The 19070-nt window shown below is 40.8% G+C and overlaps 2 protein-coding genes across 11 annotated transcripts; both read right to left on the reverse strand.

The window, feature by feature from the left end:
• Positions 1 to 265: 265 nt before the first annotated feature.
• Positions 266 to 14003, reverse strand: LOC118271645 (mitochondrial 2-oxoglutarate/malate carrier protein). 9 transcript variants are annotated; one of them, XM_050693819.1, is made up of 6 exons: positions 13762 to 13992; positions 1965 to 2192; positions 1721 to 1894; positions 1442 to 1544; positions 1151 to 1269; positions 266 to 819 (listed from the first exon to the last, which is right to left on the reverse strand). In XM_050693819.1, the coding sequence occupies exons 1-6, from the start codon at positions 13842 to 13844 to the stop codon at positions 636 to 638; spliced, it is 891 nt and encodes a 296-aa protein (XP_050549776.1). In that variant the 5' UTR covers positions 13845 to 13992; the 3' UTR covers positions 266 to 635. The 9 variants fall into 9 exon arrangements, with proteins under 9 accessions (XP_050549776.1, XP_050549775.1, XP_035443703.2 ...); XM_050693818.1 differs by lacking the exon at positions 13762 to 13992 and adding an exon at positions 9192 to 9449; XM_035587810.2 differs by lacking the exon at positions 13762 to 13992 and adding an exon at positions 2475 to 2725.
• A 269-nt stretch (positions 14004 to 14272) lies between these two features.
• LOC118271642 (slowpoke-binding protein) lies at positions 14273 to 19044 on the reverse strand. Of its 2 annotated transcripts, XM_035587749.2 has the most exons (11): positions 18351 to 19044; positions 17849 to 17899; positions 17282 to 17411; positions 16851 to 16922; positions 16662 to 16764; positions 16196 to 16381; positions 15939 to 16120; positions 15656 to 15830; positions 15300 to 15416; positions 14865 to 15010; positions 14273 to 14359 (listed from the first exon to the last, which is right to left on the reverse strand). In XM_035587749.2, the coding sequence occupies exons 1-11, from the start codon at positions 18649 to 18651 to the stop codon at positions 14311 to 14313; spliced, it is 1512 nt and encodes a 503-aa protein (XP_035443642.1). In that variant the 5' UTR covers positions 18652 to 19044; the 3' UTR covers positions 14273 to 14310. The 2 variants fall into 2 exon arrangements, with proteins under 2 accessions (XP_035443642.1, XP_035443643.1); XM_035587750.2 differs by lacking the exon at positions 17849 to 17899.
• Between the last annotated feature and the right edge of the window lie 26 nt (positions 19045 to 19070).

Consider the following 19070-nt stretch of genomic DNA (forward strand, 5'->3'; position numbering starts at 1 on the left):
AAGTGCGTTGCTTTTTGAGGGTTAGGATTTTAAGGGTTGTTGAGGAATCGGGGATTGGGAAGAGGGTAATTGGGCCTCCGGTAACCTCACTGATACAACGATGAACACAACGCTAGCGTTGTTTCACGTCGGTTTTCTGTAAGGCTGTGGTATTACTCCGGTCGAGCCGGTCTATTCGTCCCGATGCATGGTTAATGGCTAGGCTAATAATTATAATCATTGTGTTTAATTTTTCATCAACTGATGTGTGATCAAAACAATGTAATATTCAAAAATGGTTTATTTGTAAACATTACCTTAAAAAAACATTTTTCCATTAATGTAGTGATAAAAAATACATGGACAAAACAAGGTATGTGTATAATACAGCTCTACTTCAATTTTCCAATGCACCTTCTGTATAATATCGATACATAACACGTACAACAACATAGACCTTCTTTGAATCAAATGGGTATGAAGAAAACACGTATTTTTTATATACTTTTAAGTAACTATTGTCATGTTGGTAGCTGCGTAAGCAGCGTTCTTTTTAATATTTCCTTTTTTCAATTTTTTTCCCTGTCTCTCGATTCTTGATGGTTTTGAGTCTTCATTCCCTTGACAACCACCGCCACGGCCACATCAACTTACATTTAACTAGTTACTTGCAAGTACAGTTTGTTGAGCTGTTCTAAGAATACAAATATAAGTACAGTCAAGGGCCCTATTTTGGCGTAGGTTGGCCACATACCGCTCCAGAGAGTCAAGACGCCTTCGTTTTGGATGACACTCCTCAAAACTTGTATTTGGCCCGTGCCCTTTTCTGCGTTCTGTACCCTAGAGTAGTGGAAAATATTCAGCATGAATGTGGTGAACAACGTAAATAAATTACCAACTCGACTAGTTTCAAGCCCCACAATTCACGAGCATTGCGCAACCAAATGATTAACGTTTGTTGCTTCGGAGTTGTGTATTTGTGCAATGCTGCTCATGAAGAGCATGTCCCCCCCCCCAGCGTGGTATGAAATTAGTCGAATATGCGTAAGCCATTAAACTTAATTAATTCAAAACTGTGAACAATATATTATTTCCTAATTTATTTTAGTAGGTACCAAGATAAGTAGGTAAACTACCGAATAAAAGTAAGTAAAGCTTTCTGGCTCGATACCTGGTTTTAACAATGTCGACGGGTAATGAGGCAACAGTAGTGATGAAGCCGGCAATCATGGCTGCTGCTGCGTGGAGTGGCAAGCCATCGTACATGTATGGCAGAAGCATCTCTCGAGCCTAGAATTGTTTGTGTTGGTGAGTTACGTTAGAAGGAAGTAAGTGAGCAAGCGACGTTTTGGTGAATAACTACTGAGAGGCAGGTACTAGAGCTTCCGCGAGCTAAATTGTACTTTACAGCTTAGAAGAAGTGAAACTTGTACAATTCTGTGAAGTAGCGTGTCTCTGGTACCTGGGAGTAGGAGCCCAGTTGGGCGCCATTGACCACCATAGCTCTGCTGACAGTAGCGCCGGCGCCCCTCCATAGTGTTGTTATCCCTTCTTCTCGCGTTATCCTATGTTAATGAAAGATAAAGTTAATACAGAGCACAGGTCCCTCCATTGAATAGATATGTTTTACCAACACGGTGGTTATGATAACTCACCAACGTTTGATTTAACTATTCATTGGAAAATAGGACGTATACGGATTCATATATGTGTACGTAGCTTGATGATCAATAAATACTACCTGCCCAGAGCGTTGAATACATTTTTATAGTTTCTCCTCTTTTCTGGCGGTAACCTGCCGTCAGCGGTCATTCGAATGAGCGCTACTTCGGCAGGTGTGCCTATCCATGCTCCGAAAGCACCAGAAACCACACCCATTGCGATCTTTGTTGGAAAATTGGGAACGCCGCGATTACTAAAATAGTACTTATTCTTTAGAATCTGTCAATTTGATTAGAAGAACAGTTGATGGCGTGAAAACTTACGCTTTATGCCAGTCGAACATAGCATTGAAGCAGCCAAGCCTACCAGTGCCGTAAGTGGCCTGGCGGAGCAGAGCAGCCGATAGACCCACGTAGAAACCTAAAATACCCTCTTTTCTCACGATTTCTTTTGCAACCCCCACGAACGACGCGTTTTTCCCAGCGGGACCCAGCAACTGCATGCGGGTTTTCAACAAGTCTGCCGGCTGTACTACACTAATTCCCATCATCCTGAAAATGCGGTTAATGAAACAACTAATGGGGTTTCAAGGGTTCATTCAGAGAAAGATTGCTTAAGCAAATAAAATTGAATTTCTGGCGTATTATTGGCTGTGGGGACGGCGAGACAGGAGCGCATCGACATCCGTGAATAATCTGATGTAGCTTTAGGTCGCAGCTGACAAGTGTGGGGCGAAACGAAGTCGTTAAATGGTCGGCACTACAACGATAAGGTACGCAGGTTTTGCTACTGGATGGAGAAGCTTGCATGTAGTTGCAATACCGAGTACGTACCCGGCGGTGCCTCCAATGATGAAGTTCATGTATTTGGGTATCGTGCGAGGCTTCGCAGCTTCTTTTTTTCCTTTGTCACCCATTTTGTACGATTTTTATAATACTTTTCTATAATTTAGTCTGCACGAATAATTTAGAAAGATATTCCGGATATTTTTTATGATTTTTTATACATTTTATTAAAAAACTAACTCATCGTAACGATGAGTTGTGATTTGACATGTGTTTATTTTTCTATTTTAGTGATTCATTGTGACGGTTGGATGGCAAAAGTATTTTCTAGCTGGTAGAAAGAAGGTACGACGCTGAAATGAAAAGAGTTTGCAACATTTCCCACCTGACCAACATCTGTCGGTAAATGCGTCGATCGACCAGAATACTTACCAGAGCGTGAAGAAGTGGCGCACTGCGTCTCCCCAAAAACCAGTTAGTACATTGTAGTAGTCTTTGCCGAAAACTACACTCTTCTACATGGTCTGTTATGTATTTGTGATACCTCTGATGTCGCAGGTATTCTTAGACTACGGTGACCGCTTACCATCAAACTAGCTCTAAGTATGTTTTGTTGCTACCACTACTAGTATTCAAAACCTAAGGTAGGTTTTATCGTGTGTGGGTCTGCGGACAGCGAGCAAGGGTAGCTCGCCGCCGGACCGGAACCAGAGTGGCAGACTCCAGATTCTTGACTAAAACCACTCCGTTCCCAGTCCTGCTCTTCGAGCCCCGGTAACCCGCTAGGTAGTCGGCAGTTTCGACATGATACTTGCTTAGAAATCTACAACAAAATTTTATGTGGGCATCCGAGCGCCACATAAAATTTTACTTCCGCGGCACGCTTATTTCGCTCGCTCGCCTCGCGCGGTAAGGTACCTTACCGTGAGTAGAAGATTTATGTGGGCCATTAACAAAAAATGATAACAAATATAAATAAATGAGTCAGATATTTTTCATGAATTAAAATACGTAGAATAATATGTAAAAATGATTTATTTGTAAACTTTGACTTAAAAAATACAATATCGTTATAAAAATAAACTAAGTAATAAAATACATAGGTAGACAAAACATTGGAGTACTCGTATATAACGCAACTCTACTTCAAATTGTATTGCTTAGGTATCTACCTCCTGTATAATGATCGTTAGGTACGTTACTATAATTAATTGACAAGCTCCTGCCAGCCTATAATGATTTAGTGTGATTTTCCACCAGATATGTGCTATGTAGATAATATGCTACGAAGATGTAATAACTAAGCTATGAAACTATGTAACCGTTTCCACTGATACTAAGATATGTAGCTGTGCGAGGAAGATGCGTACCTCGATACGATGTATCGATAGCCATCCATAGCACGCATCTTTTCATTTAAAAAACATAGCTTAGCTGGGTCCTTTTTTACCAGTGCTATATTATGTGTACCAATGAATAAGATTGGTGGAAGCCAAATGCATCCACAGCACAGTCATCTCTGGTGGAAAAGCAGCGTTCTTTTTCAATATTTCCCTTTCTCCGTTCACTAGATGGTTCCGCTTTTAGTCATCATTCTCTTGACAAACACGGTCATTTAACTAGTTACTTGCAAGTACAATTTGTTAAGTTGTTCTAAGAATACAAATGTAAGTATAGTCATGGGTCCTATTTTGGCGTAGGTTGGCCACATACCGCTCCAGAGAGCGAAGACGCCTTCCTTTTGGATGACACTCCTCAAAACTTGTACTTGGCTCGTGCCCTTTTCTGCATTCTGTACTCTGAATAGTGGAAAATATTCAGCATAAATGCGGTGAACAATGTAAAAAAATAAATTGATTATGCAACTGTTCAGTGGCGTAGCGTAGTTGGGGCGGCAGGGGCGGCCCGCCCCGGGCGGCACTTTTTAGGGAGCGGCAAATTTTAAACAATAAATAATAAAAATATTTTGTAAATATTTCAACCATTTTATATTTTTTTACTAGAGATCGGAGAAAGTAGTGATAGTGGGGATGGAACCTTTAACGAGTGGTCCTGCCCCGAGAGGGGCACCTGAGGCAAGAATCCGACGATTCGTCGGAACCAGTAATTGGTAGGGTAAAAAAGGTGAAGGCGAAATCAAGTTCCCACGATGTGGGACTTGATGAAGCTCAACGCCAACTGAGGGCGTCTCTGGCGCAAGCCAAGCGGGTGGAGGCGCAAAAGGACCTGGAGGAGAAGGTCGCCGCCAAGGAGCGCGCAACCGGTGATGTCGCAGAAGGAAACTGTGGAGCGGGAGAGGGAGATCTCGAATCCCTTCCCCGCCCGCAGTAGGCGCACCGGGCGCAGGAGAAGGGCGGACAACGCCCAATTCCAGCCCCATAACCTAACCTAACCTAACCTAACGCAAACCTAACCCAAACCTAACTCAAACCTAGCCTAACCTAACGCAAACCTAACCCAAACCTAACCCAAACCTAACCTAAACCAAACTTAACCTATCCCAAACCTAACCTAAACTTAACCCAAACCTAACCCAACCCTAACTCAAACCTAACGCAAACCTAACCCAAACCTAACCCAACCCTAACTCAAACCTAACGCAAACCTAACCCAAACCTAACCCAACCCTAACTCAAACCTAACCCAAACCTAACGCAAACCTAACCCAAACCTAACTCAAACCTAGCCTAACTTAACGCAAACCTAACCCAAACCTAACCCAAACCTAACCTAAACCAAACTTAACCTATCCCAAACCTAACCTAAACTTAACCCAAACCTAACCCAACCCTAACTCAAACCTAACGCAAACCTAACCCAAACCTAACCCAAACCTAACCCAAACCTAACCCAAACCTAACCCAAACCTAACCCAAACCTAACCCAAACCTAACCCAAACCTAACCCAAACCTAACCCAAACCTAACTCAACCCAAACCCAACCCAAACCTAACCCAAACCTAACCCAAACCTAACCCAAACCTAACCCAAACCTAACCCAAACCTAACCCAAACCTAACCCAAACCTAACCCAAACCTAACCCAAACCTAACCCAAACCTAACCCAAACCTAACCCAAACCTAACCCAAACCTAACCCAAACCTAACCCAAACCTAACCCAAACCTAACCCAAACCTAACCCAAACCTAACCCAAACCTAACCCAAACCTAACCCAAACCTAACCCAAACCTAACCCAAACCTAACCCAAACCTAACCCAAACCTAACCCAAACCTAACCCAAACCTAACCCAAACCTAACCCAAACCTAACCCAAACCTAACCCAAACCTAACCCAAACCTAACCCAAACCTAACCCAAACCTAACCCAAACCTAACCCAAACCTAACCCAAACCTAACCCAAACCTAACCTAACCCAAACCTAACCTAACCCAAACCTAACCTAACCCAAACCTAACCTAACCCAAACCTAACCTAACCCAAACCTAACCTAACCCAAACCTAACCTAACCTAACCCAAACCTAACCCTTTAACCGCAGTATAGCAGCATAAATATTATCAATTATCATGCACCAAGCGCGGGGCTACTAATCAAAATAATTATATCTACACTAAATAAGGAAGAGCGATCGTGTAAGAGTGAGCATTTTCTCTGTCGCAGTAATACGGTATGAGTGGCAGGGATATGGAAATATCTGTCGCATATTAGTGACACAGTTGGCTATAGGGTTAATGTTATGTGAAAGAGACTTAATAAAAACTCTGTTTAATTCAGTCTCTAAAATGAGAAAGTTATGGTATCCACTTGCACAGCTCGTTCCAAATTGTAGATTCCTATGGAGAAGAAATTAAAGTACATATAGGTACCAGTGCAATCTACGAAACAATAAACAATCATTGCTTAACGAAGATTTTATTGTTATATTGCTGCCAACACATAGCTCTACCTATGTGTTACGAAGAGGGCTCTCGCCCAATGTATCGCCCACACCTTCCTCCGACATACTTATAAAAACTGAATGAAATTCGTAAACTGTTTGATTCCCTTTCTTTCTCAAGCCTACTCGTTGGTCGAGTGATCGCTAATGCGTCTGCCGGACAAGGAGTTTTGGGTTCGATTCTCGGGTCGGACAAAGTATTGCTGGGCTTTTATCGGTTTTTCAAAAATTTCTCAGTAGTAGCACGAACTGTTTGACAAGGAAGCTCACTCCACTTCCAAGCACTACAAATTACGATCACGAACGTCACACATCCAACTGACTGACTGACGGTCGTCGGCATCGTGTAGTAATTTACACAATTCTGTTCATGCATATGAGCCCTTGGTGTGATCCGAAACTAGTCGAATTACCTCGTCAAACAGCTAAGTGAGTAAGAGCTGGCGATCTCTGCCGGCTTGGCACGTCGCGGTATCCCGTAATATGTCGCGACATTCTACCGAGAGTTGAGCCAAGCAACTAGCATAGCAAGTACAATTCCTTGACACACAGTGACCCATAGGTACATCTGGTGAGATGCAATGCTGTGGATGGGGAGCATAGTGGTATCGAGATAAAGTCACATGAATTCTAAAGTCATTGAAATAAAATTCAAAGTTACTTGATTAGTGATTAAAATCCTTTGCCATACCACGCCGGACCGTGCCGGCAGTGAGCATCAGCTATAAGCCTTATACAATTAATATGTCTCACGAGATTTATAATACAAAGATAGAAAGAAAGAAAAATAATTTATTTGACACCAGACACGATGCACCACAAATATTGTAGGCATGCATATTTATACTTAATTGTTATACTTAAAAAGTAAACTTACAAAGAAAAAAAAACACACACAAAAGTATAAAAAATAAACATCAAGGTGGCAACACCATGTTCATGCCAGAGGGGTTGCCACTTCATTATAAGCTGGGCAGAATAAGTACCCAACACTAATTTTCAGTTGGCATTCCTGCAGCGACGTACGGACAGAAGCAACGTAAAATATACTGAAAATGAAATACAAAATAAAGTTCAGCACATGTACTTAATACACATTACGTATTTAAAGAAAAGAATAGGGTTAAAAACAGAGATATACATGAATACATATTAGGTATGAAAATAAATAAATTGTGTAACATTAACAAAACGAAAAAATCAACTAATATTAACATACATAAAAAAAAAATACGGTCGAATTGAGAACCTCCTCCTTTTTTTGAAGTCGGTTAAAAATATTGTAGGTAGACAAGCGGTCGTAGTGTTGCCGTATAGCACGACACTCATTTGTCTCATACCCGTTAATATGGGCACCATGTTGGTATTACCGCACGGGAAAAAAACAATTGTCTAGCAAGATATGTGGAAAATAGATCTGTGGAACAGGTCGCCAGTTGTCTAGTAACTAGGTACCGCAATCAACAAAATAGTTCCTGGCTCGATACCTGGTTTTAACAATGTCGACGGGTAGTGAGGCAACAGTAGTGACGAAGCCGGCAATCATGGCTGCTGCTGCGTGGAGTGGCAAGCCATCATACATGTATGGCAGAAGCATCTCTCGAGCCTAGAATTGTTTGTGTTGGTGAGTTACGTTAGAAGGAAGTAAGTGAGCAAGCGACGTTTTGGTGAATAACTACTGAGAGGCAGGTACTAGAGCTTCCGCGAGCTAAATTGTACTTTACAGCTTAGAAGAAGTGAAACTTGTACAATTCTGTGAAGTAGCGTGTCTCTGGTACCTGGGAGTAGGAGCCCAGTTGGGCGCCATTGACCACCATAGCTCTGCTGACCGTAGCGCCGGCGCCCCTCCATAGTGTTGTTATCCCTTCTTCTCGCGTTATCCTATGTTAATGAAAGATAAAGTTAATACAGAGCACAGGTCCCTCCATCGAATCCATGGAGAGGTACGTAGGTAGCGACCTCTCTGTGGACGGTGTCATAGCTGTTGTGTTTGTACTCACAAACTTTGTCTTTGCAAGTAAATTGCTAAGTATTTGGAAAATAGTACGTATTCAGATTCAGGTACATGTATGGTAAGTATTTGAAATGAATAATCATTGGTAAATTCTACCTGATTAGAGCGTTGAATACATTCGTATAGTTTCTCCTCATTTCTGGCGGTAACCTGCCGTCAGCGGTCATTCGAATGAGCGCTACTTCGGCAGGTGTGCCTATCCATGCCCCGAAAGCGCCAGAAACCACACCCATTGCGATCTTTGTTGGAAAATTGGGAACGCCGCGATTACTAAAATAGTACTTATTCTTTAGAATCTGTCAATTTGATTAGAAGAACAGTTGATGGCGTGAAAACTTACGCTTTATGCCAGTCGAACATGGCATTGAAGCAGCCAAGCCTACCAGTGCCGTAAGTGGCCTGGCGGAGCAGAGCAGCCGATAGACCCACGTAGAAACCTAAAATACCCTCTTTTCTCACGATTTCTTTTGCAACCCCCACGAACGACGCGTTTTTCCCAGCGGGACCCAGCAACTGCATGCGGGTTTTCAACAAGTCTGCCGGCTGTACTACACTAATTCCCATCATCCTGAAAATGCGGTTAATGAAACAACTAATGGGGTTTCAAGGGTTCATTCAGAGAAAGATTGCTTAAGCAAATAAAATTGAATTTCTGGCGTATTATTGGCTGTGGGGACGGCGAGACAGGAGCGCATCGACTTCCGTGAATAATCCGATGTAGCTTTAGGTCGCAGCTGACAAGTGTGGGGCGAAACGAAGTCGTTAAATGGTCGGCACTACAACGATAAGGTACGCAGGTTTTGCTACTGGATGGAGAAGCTTGCATGTAGTTGCAATACCGAGTACGTACCCGGCGGTGCCTCCAATGATGAAGTTCATGTATTTGGGTATCGTGCGAGGCTTCGCAGCTTCTTTTTTTCCTTTGTCACCCATTTTGTACGATTTTTATAATACTTTTCTATAATTTAGTCTGCACGAATAATTTAGAAAGATATTCCGGATATTTTTTATGATTTTTTATACATTTTATTAAAAAACTAACTCATCGTAACGATGAGTTGTGATTTGACATGTGTTTATTTTTCTATTTTAGTGATTCATTGTGACGGTTGGATGGCAAAAGTATTTTCTAGCTGGTAGAAAGAAGGTACGACGCTGAAATGAAAAGAGTTTGCAACATTTCCCACCTGACCAACATCTGTCGGTAAATGCGTCGATCGACCAGAATACTTACCAGAGCGTGAAGAAGTGGCGCACTGCGTCTCCCCAAAAACCAGTTAGTACATTGTAGTAGTCTTTGCCGAAAACTACACTCTTCTACATGGTCTGTTATGTATTTGTGATACCTCTGATGTCGCAGGTATTCTTACACTACGGTGACCGCTTACCATCAAACTAGCTCTAAGTATGTTTCGTTGCTACCACTACTAGTATTCAAAACCTAAGGTAGGTTTTATCGTGTGTGGGTCTGCGGACAGCGAGCAAGGGTAGCTCGCCGCCGGACCGGAACCTGAGTGGCAGACTCCAGATTCTTGACTAAAACCACTCCGTTCCCAGTCCTCGACATGATACTTGCTTAGAAATCTACAACAAAATTTTATGTGGGCATCCGAGCGCCACATAAAATTTTACTTCGCTTATTTCGCTCGCTCGCCTCGCGCGGTAAGGTACCTTACCGTGAGTAGAAGATTTATGTGGGCCATTAACAAAAAATGATAACAAATATAAATAAATGAGTCAGATATTTTTCATGAATTAAAATACGTAGAATAATATGTAAAAATGATTTATTTGTAAACTTTGACTTAAAAAATACAATATCGTTATAAAAATAAACTAAGTAATAAAATACATAGGTAGACAAAACATTGGAGTACTCGTATATAACGCAACTCTACTTCAAATTGTATTGCTTAGGTATCTACCTCCTGTATAATGATCGTTAGGTACGTTACTATAATTAATTGACAAGCTCCTGCCAGCCTATAATGCTTTAGTGTGATTTTCCACCAGATATGTGCTATGTAGATTATATGCTACGAAGATGTAATAACTAAGCTATGAAACTATGTAACCGTTTCCACTGATACTAAGATATGTAGCTGTGCGAGGAAGATGCGTACCTCGATACGATGTATCGATAGCCATCCATAGCACGCATCTTTTCATTTAAAAAACATAGCTTAGCTGGGTCCTTTTTTACCAGTGCTATATTATGTGTACCAATGAATAAGATTGGTGGAAGCCAAATGCATCCACAGCACAGTCATCTCTGGTGGAAAAGCAGCGTTCTTTTTCAATATTTCCCTTTCTCCGTTCACTAGATGGTTCCGCTTTTAGTCATCATTCTCTTGACAAACACGGTCATTTAACTAGTTACTTGCAAGTACAATTTGTTAAGTTGTTCTAAGAATACAAATATAAGTATAGTCATGGGCCCTATTTTGGCGTAGGTTGGCCACATACCGCTCCAGAGAGCGAAGACTCCTTCCTTTTGGATGACACTCCTCAAAACTTGTATTTGGCTCGTGCCCTTTTCTGCATTCTGTACTCTGAATAGTGGAAAATATTCAGCATGAATGTGGTGAACAATGTAAAAAAATAAATTGATTTTTTTTTTTTTTTAAAAAAACGTTGCCCCACACTAGGATTTTCTCCTGTGTCGTGGGTGCGTTTACAAACATACAAGTTCACATACACATGACACCCAGACCCGAAACAACAATTTGTGGATCACACAAAGAGTTGCTCCGTGCGGGAATCGAACCCGCTACCCGTTGCGCGGCAGCCAGTTGCCCAGCCACCGCACCAACCGTGCAGTCATTTACCAAATTATGCAACTGAACTGTTTGACAAGGAAGCTCACTCCACTTCCAAGCACTATAAATGACGATCACGAACGTCACACATCCAACTGACTGACTGACGGTCGTCGGCATCGTGTAGGAATTTACACAATTCTGTTCATGCATATGAGCCCTTGGTGTGATCCGAAACTAGTCGAATTACCTCGTCAAACAGCTAAGTGAGTAAGAGCTGGCAGTCTCTGCCGGCTTGGCACGTCGCGGTATCCCGTGATATGTCGCGACATTCTACCGAGAGTTGAGCCAAGCAACTAGCATAGCAAGTACAATTCCTTGACACACAGTGACCCATAGGTACATCTGGTGAGATGCAATGCTGTGGATGGGGAGCATAGTGGTATCGAGATAAAGTCACATGAATTCTAAACTCATTGAAATAAAATTCAAATTGACTTGCTTAGTGATTAAAATCCTTTGCCATACCACGCCGGACCGTGCCGGCAGTGAGCGTCAGCTATAAGCCTTATACATTTAATATGTCTCACGAGATTTATAATACAAAAATAGAAAGAAAGAAAAATAATTTATTTGACACCAGACACGATGCACCACAAATATTGTAGGCATGCATTATAGGTATGTACAACAAAACAAAAAAAGCTTATACTTATAATTTTTATACTTAATTATGTTATACTTAAAAAGTAAACCTAAAAAGAAAAAAAAACACACAAAAGTATAAAAAATAAACATCAAGGTGGCAACACTATGTTCATGCCAGAGGGGTTGCCACTTCATTATAAGCTGGGCAGAATAAGTACCCAACACTAATTTTCAGTTGGCATTCCTGCAGTGACGTACGGACAGAAGCAACGTAAAATATACTGAAAAAGAAATACAAAATAAAGTTCAGCACATTGTACTTAATACACATTACGTATTTAAAGAAAAGAATATGTATGGTTAAAAACAGAGATAAATAAATTGTGTAACATCAACAAAACGAAAAAAATCAACGAATAATTTTGAAAATATTGTAGGACAAGCGGTCGCTGTGTTGCCGTATAGCACGACACTCATTTGTCTCATACCCGTTAATATGGGCACCATGTTGGTATTACTGCACGGGAAAAAAACAATTGTCTAGCAAGATATGTGGAAAATAGATCTGTGGAACAGGTCGCCAGTTGTCTAGTAACTAGGTACCGCAATCAACAAAATAGTTCCTGGCTCGATACCTGGTTTTAACAATGTCGACGGGTAGTGAGGCAACAGTAGTGACGAAGCCGGCAATCATGGCTGCTGCTGCGTGGAGTGGCAAGCCATCGTACATGTATGGCAGAAGCATCTCTCGAGCCTAGAATTGTTTGTGTTGGTGAGTTACGTTAGAAGGAAGTAAGTGAGCAAGCGACGTTTTGGTGAATAACTACTGAGAGGCAGGTACTGAGAGCTTCCGCGAGCTAAATTGTACTTTACTGCTTAGAAGAAGTGAAACTTGTACAATTCTGTGAAGTAGCGTGTCTCTGGTACCTGGGAGTAGGAGCCCAGTTGGGCGCCATTGACCACCATAGCTCTGCTGACAGTAGCGCCGGCGCCCCTCCATAGTGTTGTTATCCCTTCTTCTCGCGTTATCCTATGTTAATGAAAGATAAAGTTAATACAGAGCACAGGTCCCTCCATCGAATCCATGGAGAGGTACGTAGGTAGCGACCTCTCTGTGGACGGTGTCATAGCTGTTGTGTTTGTACTCACAAACTTTGTCTTTGCAAGTAAATTGCTAAGTATTTGGAAAATAGTACGTATTCAGATTCAGGTACATGTATGGTAAGTATTTGAAATGAATAATCATTGGTAAATTCTACCTGATTAGAGCGTTGAATACATTCGTATAGTTTCTCCTCATTTCTGGCGGTAACCTGCCGTCAGCGGTCATTCGAATGAGCGCTACTTCGGCAGGTGTGCCTATCCATGCTCCGAAAGCACCAGAAACCACACCCATTGCGATCTTTGTTGGAAAATTGGGAACGCCGCGATTACTAAAATAGTACTTATTCTTTAGAATCTGTCAATTTGATTAGAAGAACAGTTGATGGCGTGAAAACTTACGCTATATGCCAGTCGAACATTGCATTGAAGCAGCCAAGCCTACCAGTGCCGTAAGTGGCCTGGCGGAGCAGAGCAGCCGATAGACCCACGTAGAAACCTAAAATACCCTCTTTTCTCACGATTTCTTTTGCAACCCCCACGAACGACGCGTTTTTCCCAGCGGGACCCAGCAACTGCATGCGGGTTTTCAACAAGTCTGCCGGCTGTACTACACTAATTCCCATCATCCTGAAAATGCGGTTAATGAAACAACTAATGGGGTTTCAAGGGTTCATTCAGAGAAAGATTGCTTAAGCAAATAAAATTGAATTTCTGGCGTATTATTGGCTGTGGGGACGGCGAGACAGGAGCGCATCGACTTCCGTGAATAATCCGATGTAGCTTTAGGTCGCAGCTGACAAGTGTGGGGCGAAACGAAGTCGTTAAATGGTCGGCACTACAACGATAAGGTACGCAGGTTTTGCTACTGGATGGAGAAGCTTGCATGTAGTTGCAATACCGAGTACGTACCCGGCGGTGCCTCCAATGATGAAGTTCATGTATTTGGGTATCGTGCGAGGCTTCGCAGCTTCTTTACCTTTTTCATCACTCATTTTGTAATATTTCTGTGTTAATTGTTTGAACGCATAATTTCGAAGGATATTCCAAATATTTTTTATGATTTTATGTACATTTTATTAAAAAACGTTATATAATCTTATCGCAATGATGATTTGTGATTTATGTTTGTTTTGACATTACTTGTGCCACATTTTGACATATTACCGTCAGTTCGGTTAGAATGAAAATAACAAGGACGTTGAAAACCTCTTTTTAAACGTCGTTTACATATTTTTTTATTTTAAAGGTGCTCCCACACAGCAGTTATATAACGTTATACAACATTGTGTAACATTTATAATAGCATGTAACATACTCTACAACCACTGTTATAATTTGTTTAAACACAAATGTTATTGTTACACATTGTTGTATAACGTTATATAACCGCTGTGTGGGAGCACCTTTATAAAATTCTCAGTGTAACGAATAGCATTTATTGATTGAAATACAAATAGATCACCACTGCCACTCCTCAGTGAAGTCCTGGTCTGCCGGGAAGTGTCTCCTGAAATATTCACATTATACATTTTAATAGTCTTCACCGTATAGTCAGCAGTGAAGTGTGGGGTTGAACCGATTAAAAGCACACGTATCACCTAAAACAGGAAACCAGGTACGCCTAGGTAGGACATTCCTGGGCCACCCGGCCGGTATAGGCTGCCGTATGTGGAATTCCGGCATATTCTTTGAGTTCCTGGAACCGATCATCCTGGACCTGGATCACCTTGGACCTGCTTATGATAGGGTGACAAGTAGCCGCAGCTGTAACCAGCAGGAACTCGTTTTCTAAAAGCTTTGTCCAGTATAAAATTTACTCCATGATCAAAGTACCCCTCACTTTTAAAAGCATAATTTTTAATAGATGTAGGTAGATATTTTTTAATAAGTTATTTTTCGCTGCAATTTCTTCTATATTTCGCTGCGCAAAGCTTTCTTCGACCAATACTTGTCATTTCATAATATATAGAAAAAGGAAGAAGATGCTGAATAATTATGTTGATATGTGTCACCTCCTGTGCGTCGGCGTGGCGGGCGAGGCTGGCGAGGCGGGCACGGAGCGGCGCGGCGGAGTGCGCGTGCGCGGCGAGCCGGGCGTGCGTCGCGCCACCTCGCCCAGCAGGGACAGGCACGAACGAGACAGACGCTGGCTGAAGTTCTATAAAATTCATAAACATTAACAAGATAAAAATTTAAAAAAATTAAACCAGCAGGTTCCCATTTACCATTTCTGGTCTATTTAATTTATCTGACTTTGGAGTCAGATTCATATGGTAGGTACTATAGATAATTTCAATTTTAAAGTTTTTTATTAGCAAATTATAGATGCGATTATAACGCAAATTCAAATGAGTTGAACCTAAATCAACTTGAAAATTGCTAATAGACGCTTTCTCTTATAGTTCATAAAACCATATTTGTGATTGCAAAAATAATAAAATGAGTACCGGAAGGCAGGATCCTTTCATCTCTCGAAGGTCGATCTTCCTGAAGAGTTCGCAGAGTAGCAGCTCATGCAGTGTAGGAGTGCGAGGGCCGAAGATCTGCTCGATAATCTCCACCACCTGTGGTCAAAATATTTAAGTTATACCTAACTGCTTACTAAGTACCTACCCTTAGTAAGCAACTATACTGACTATTAATTCAATTAAGTAAAATGGAACATAATATACATTTTGCTAAAGACAAATAAAGGGAAGGTAGAATTTAAAAATACTAAAAGATCAAGTATAAACTTAAGACTACAAGCAACTATTTAGGCATAATAGATACGTTAAATAAAATCTTGTAGCAATTTACTTACATTAGGATAATTTGGCAACAGATCTGGTAACAAGGACAAGTCGATCTCAGTGCCGGCACACATCTCGAACAGTACGTGTCCCAGGGACAATGCTTCCACGTGCTCCAACTGTGCAGCCAGGGCTATGGGACACCGTGGTTGCGCACCAATCAAGGTATTCTCCAACCCACATATCCTGAACAACATTATTTAGCAAGAAAAAGTTTAAACTACTGGCAGATGATCCCGCGTTGGGCGCCAATAAACATACTTGGCGCCCAAACTGGGACTCTTACTCACTCACCTCGCAACGCCATTCTGAACAACAACATTGCCTGAATGTAGGTGACGGAAAGGTGGAAATCCTTTCTCTTTAAGGAAGAGCAGTCCTTCTAGCATTTGTCGACCGAATCTTGCGACTTGCCACGCAGGCAGGCCGGTCCCCATCGTCCCATACTTACGTGTGTAATCTTCGTTCCATGTGCTCTGTAATTTTAACAGTAGCTGATCAATATTTGTTACTTTTATAGCAAAATATCTAGTAAAGCGAACTTTCTTTACCTTATAAATTAGATCTTTTAAGCTTCCTCTGGCGTTAAAAGGTAAGACGGTAAGAGCGTGGCCATTGCACAGTTCTAGATCCAAGACTGGGTATATGTATGGATGGTGGAGAGCCCGGAACAGTTCCATGATCAGAATTTTCGAACGTTCCCCTTGCTCAATGGGACATTTTGATGTTAATGGCATCTGAAATATAATAACAAGAAGTAGATAACAAATGAAGTAGTTTCATCTATTCTAAATTTTAGATGTACCAATTAACAATGCACCTATTGCGTAGGAATTTATAACTAGGCAATATTTAAAATTGGCATTACGTGCCACAATGCCCACCTCTGCCTACCCCTTCGGGGATTAAAGGCGTGACGATATATTATTATTATTTATTTAAAATTCATTAAAATAAAATTACTAAGTGTTTGGACAAAAGAAATAACAGTACATCAATGAAAGAACATACACTTACCAATGTCAGAAGTCTGTCTGTCTTAATAGAGTTATCGTGTATAGCGAACCAGTGCTTGTTCATTCGGGACCCGATAGAACCTAATGCAGATAGCAAGTCGTACCTATAAATCAATGTCTTATGGTTAAAAAACTAGAAAATTAGGAAGACCAAATAATACCAATCATATTTTGGACAATTACTACAAACCTGGGTGACTGTGACAAGTATTCTGTGCAAATGGCTAATGCAGCTGAACTCTCCATCGAACGATCACCGGCTCTAATATGAAATAATAAATTATATTAGTAAGTAGTAAGTAAGTTAAGTAAGTTTGGGTTTTCAAGTGTCCATGGGCGGCGGCGATTGCTTACCATCAGATGATCCGTCTGCTTGTTTTTGGTTACTGGTTTATTCCATAAAAAAAATAATTATATGAATAAATAATAATGATCAATTATATTAGTAGACAGAAGACCTAATAAAAGATTCCAACCAGCCGATCTAGAAGTTCATGATAATTATGATGATGACGATGATACAACACAAAACGTAACAGGCAACAAGTTGAATGTTTTCTTATTTTTTTAAGAAGACGAGGGACGTTGGTAATTTACAGGCTGGCACTTTATGAACTTAACCTTGGAGACGCAGGAGGTTCCGACGGCGAAGACTTCCCAGATCCCGTCCCAATCAGCGACTTGTTGAACAACAGCTTAGCCAGAGAGTCAATCTTCTGTGCTACCAGCGGCGCACGCTCAGAGTTCTCTTCTAAAATGTTTTATTTAATCAAACATAATATATTGGTTAGTGTTTAATTTAATCATATTTGTTCAATGTAAAGAAAATGTAAAAAGGGACTATACTCATTAGTACTATTGTAAAAGTTAGAAGTAATAATAACTAAAATAATTTCTATTCTTGTATTACTCAAACGCCACTCAATTTTAAAACGCTCTCAAGAACAGTTCTGTCACTACAAACTCTTGATAAAAGACAGAGATAGCACGATATGTAAGTACAACTACAAATTGAGCAGCGTTTCAGTACTCGTAAGTATATGTAACAAAAGAATAGTTCTGTCACTACAAACTCTTAATAAAAGACAGAGATAGCGGGATATTTAAGTACAGTTTAAAATTGAGTAGCGTTTCAGTATCCGGACGTAAGTCTAAGTAACACAAGAAGAAGTAAATGTAAAGTAATACTTGAGCTACAAGCGCACGATGATCCTTCGCCTTCGTCCTGTCTCCCAGCGTCTTGCGTTGGCCAAAACGGAAAACAAAACATTCACTATATGCTAGATATCATGTCATGATTAAGTAAGTAGTGGCACCGTCTCTTTATTAGGTAACACTTAAGACTAACAAACTGTTCTAAAAGAGACATGCATAAACATGGTCAATGTCCCGTTCTAATGATAGTGTTAGTCACCATGTCAGTTTAAAAACTTATGTTTTACAAGAACCAGGGATTTCTTAAGTTAAAAAAAAATCCAAATGTTTTAGATACTGCGCTGCATGTGCATTGTGCCTAAACTGTTTAGAATCCGCCATTACAAAAAGACCATCGTACGCCGAAAAGAAGAAGAGAGATAGAAGAAATGCTAGCAACATTTGGAATGCATCTATAGAAATTGGACACTTGGAGTATTTGCTTTGGATCAGAAGATCGTAGATTATAATTTTATTGAAATATTAAAGAGAGTACCTTCGCTTTCTTCTCTGTCAGTAGACACTGATCGTATTCTGAACGCGTTCCGTTTGTTGGCTGCAGCGATGGACTCAGGGTTCAGTTCGGCAGCAGACTGCGCCCTCCTGCACGCACCACGACGCTTCTTCTTCCTATAACTACTCCGAGGACGTTCCTGATAAAACCGGTCATGTCCAGTTGTTTCTGGTTCTTTCTGCTCCTTCCCCTCGTTATTCGCTTTCATATGCTGATACAAGTTGAACATCTTGGCTGATTTCCGTAATATGCACTGTCGCAACTTCTCTAATTTATTTCTCATCAATGACTTTATTATTTCGATGTTCAGGAGACCATTACGCACTCACTTTATTGGAAGCACTTCGATTACACTTGTCTAGATGTAAATTTTTGATAGTAAAAATATTCGATTGAATAACTTGGACAAATTAATTGCTGGGAACATAAGCTATGTGTGGAGTAGAGGGCGGTACCGCTGTGACTCCCAGAACTATGTCAATAGTGACTAATTGAAGTCTTACGAGTGCGGCATTAGCCGACAACTGGGCTCACGTCGATATTTATTACCCCGATGCTACTCTTTTACGTGTATCTATGAGTTTTATGTTTAATCCAATACGTATTGAAATGAATAATTAAGTTAGAGAGTGAAATTAAAACAGTAATGTAAAATAGCCCTTAACTTGTCTTAATAAAACCGAATAATGAATAGGCATTGAT

This window comes from Spodoptera frugiperda, chromosome 5, assembly GCF_023101765.2.
Source record: "Spodoptera frugiperda isolate SF20-4 chromosome 5, AGI-APGP_CSIRO_Sfru_2.0, whole genome shotgun sequence".
NCBI classification, from domain to species: Eukaryota; Metazoa; Arthropoda; class Insecta; order Lepidoptera; family Noctuidae; genus Spodoptera; species Spodoptera frugiperda.